Below are 2,243 nucleotides of genomic sequence, written 5' to 3'. Positions count from 1 at the left end.
CAAGAAGGAGGTTAGAAATTCTTATTCGTTTGCTTTTTTCCTTTTTTTGTATACATTATGTAGGAAGGGATTCACCAGTAACCGATCTGTCATTATTTATGTATACATTATTTGATTTGGATTGTTGTTTATGTATCAGATTTAGTGTATCGTTCTCTTTTAATAGATGAGATGCCATGAATGTACTAGTTGTCATTTGTGTAAAATCTTTCAATTTTTTAAGGGCATGTTTGTTATTAATTCGCGCTTGAATATGTGCACTTGTATTGATTATGCTAGTTAAACAATGTTGACTTTCTTGGTTTTGTTTATATGCACTTGAATATGTGCACTTGTATTGATTAATTCGCGCTTTGATGTTGAAATGACCATCTGGTGGTTAGGTTGCTAGATTGCTGGTCATACATTTTCATTTATGGATAAGTCGTGGATATCGAAAGATAGGGATTCTTTAGAATTTGAAATTGGCGTCGAAGAATTCTTAATTTTCGCTGAAGAAAATTGTAAAGATCCTAAAAGAATTCCTTGTCCATGTGGTCGATGTGTGAATTTTAAAAAATTCTCAACCAAAATCATAAGGGGACATATCTACGATCATGGTTTTAGTTTGGGGTATGTTGATTGGATTTGGCATGAAGAAAAATCTACTAGGAGTACTTGGTCTTCTATAGGTAGTACACGTCCTGCTTCAGACCAACCTATAGAGCACTTTGTTGCATCAGAAACTGTTGAAGTTTGTGAAGTGGCTTTTAATTCGGGTAATTACGATAAGGATTCATATGATTTTCAGAGGTTTGTTGTTGATGCGGAACAACCGTTGTTTGAGGGTAGCGAGTGCACAAAGTTAGAGTCAATGTTAAAATTGCACAATTGGAAAGCTAGGTTTGGTATTAGCGACACTGCCTTTACTGAGCTGCTCTCTTCAGTTGGCTCGATCCTTCCCAAAGATAATGTGTTGCCTCCTAACGCATATGAAGCGAAGAAAACTTTATCCGATTTAGGTCTAGTGTATATAAAAATTCATTCGTGTCCCAATGATTGTATACTGTATAGGGGCATACATTCTGATGCTTCTCAGTGTCCTCATTGCAAGCTGTCACGTTGGAAAGTACGGAAGAATGGCCAACTTAGGGTCAATGTTCCAGCCAAGGTCATGTGGTATTTTCCTATAATTCCAAGATTTAAACGGTTATTTAAATCTCCCTCTACTGCTGAACTCATGACTTGGCATGCAAATCAGCGAATAAATGATGACAAGATGTGACATCCGGCCGACTCTCCTTCTTGGAGGAATATCGATTACCGGTGGCCTGCCTTTGGTAGTGAATCTAGGAATATTAGGTTGGCTTTATCAGCGGATGGTATCAACCCGCATACTAATGGGTTAGTCAATCGATATACATACTGGCCAGTAGTGTTGGTAACGTACAATCTTCCTCCGTGGTTATGCATGAAAAGGAAGTTCATGATGTTGTCAGTTTTAGTTCCTGGTCCACATGAGCCGGGAAATAACATCGACGTTTATTTACAACCGTTGATTGATGATCTGAAAAAACTTTGGGAAGAAGGTGAACCAAACGTTTATGACGCCTATAGTAAATCATATTTCACTCTAAAAGCAATTTTATTCTGGACTATAAATGATTTTCCAGCATATGGAAACTTGTCAGGCTGCGTGAATAAGGGTTATAAGAGTTGTCCAATTTGTGGTGACGATACTGTGGCTAAATATTTAAGTCACAGTAGGAAGATGTGCTTCCAAGGTCATCGCCGTTATTTGCCTAGGCAGCACCCTTATAGGAGGCAGAAGGCGGCCTTTAACGGACAACAAGAGTTGGGGAACGCATGTCAACCCCTTTTCGGAGAAGAAGTGTTAGCGCGTCAGGAACGAATTGATTTTTGTTTTGAAAAAGAGGTGAAGAAGTCGAAGAAGGTGGAATGTCCATGGAAGAAAAAATCTGTTTTCTTTGAGTTAGAATATTGGAAATATCATCATGTTCGCCACTGTCTCGATGTTATGCACATCGAGAAAAATTTGTGTGATAATCTGCTTGGGACGTTATTAAATATGTGAAAGTCAAAAGATAGTGAGGCGGCACGTCGTGATATGATTGATATGGGTGTTAGACATGATTTAGCTCCTCAAGTAGGAGAAAAGAAGACCTATCTGCCTCCTTCCCCTTTTACTTTGTCGAAGGTTGAAAAAAAGAAAGTGTTGAACTCATTCTTGTCTATGAAACTTC

General features: G+C 38.3%; 1 protein-coding gene across 1 annotated transcript; it reads left to right on the top strand.

The window, feature by feature from the left end:
• The first annotated feature begins 415 nt into the window (after positions 1-415).
• On the top strand, positions 416-1,264 carry LOC141704584 (uncharacterized). Its single transcript, XM_074507807.1, has one exon. The coding sequence runs from the start codon at positions 416-418 to the stop codon at positions 1,262-1,264; it is 849 nt and encodes a 282-aa protein (XP_074363908.1).
• Positions 1,265-2,243: the final 979 nt, after the last annotated feature.

This window comes from Apium graveolens, unplaced genomic scaffold (assembly GCF_009905375.1).
Source record: "Apium graveolens cultivar Ventura unplaced genomic scaffold, ASM990537v1 ctg8032, whole genome shotgun sequence".
Lineage (NCBI taxonomy): Eukaryota > Viridiplantae > Streptophyta > Magnoliopsida > Apiales > Apiaceae > Apium > Apium graveolens.
This window is presented reverse-complemented; position numbering and strand designations above follow the sequence as displayed.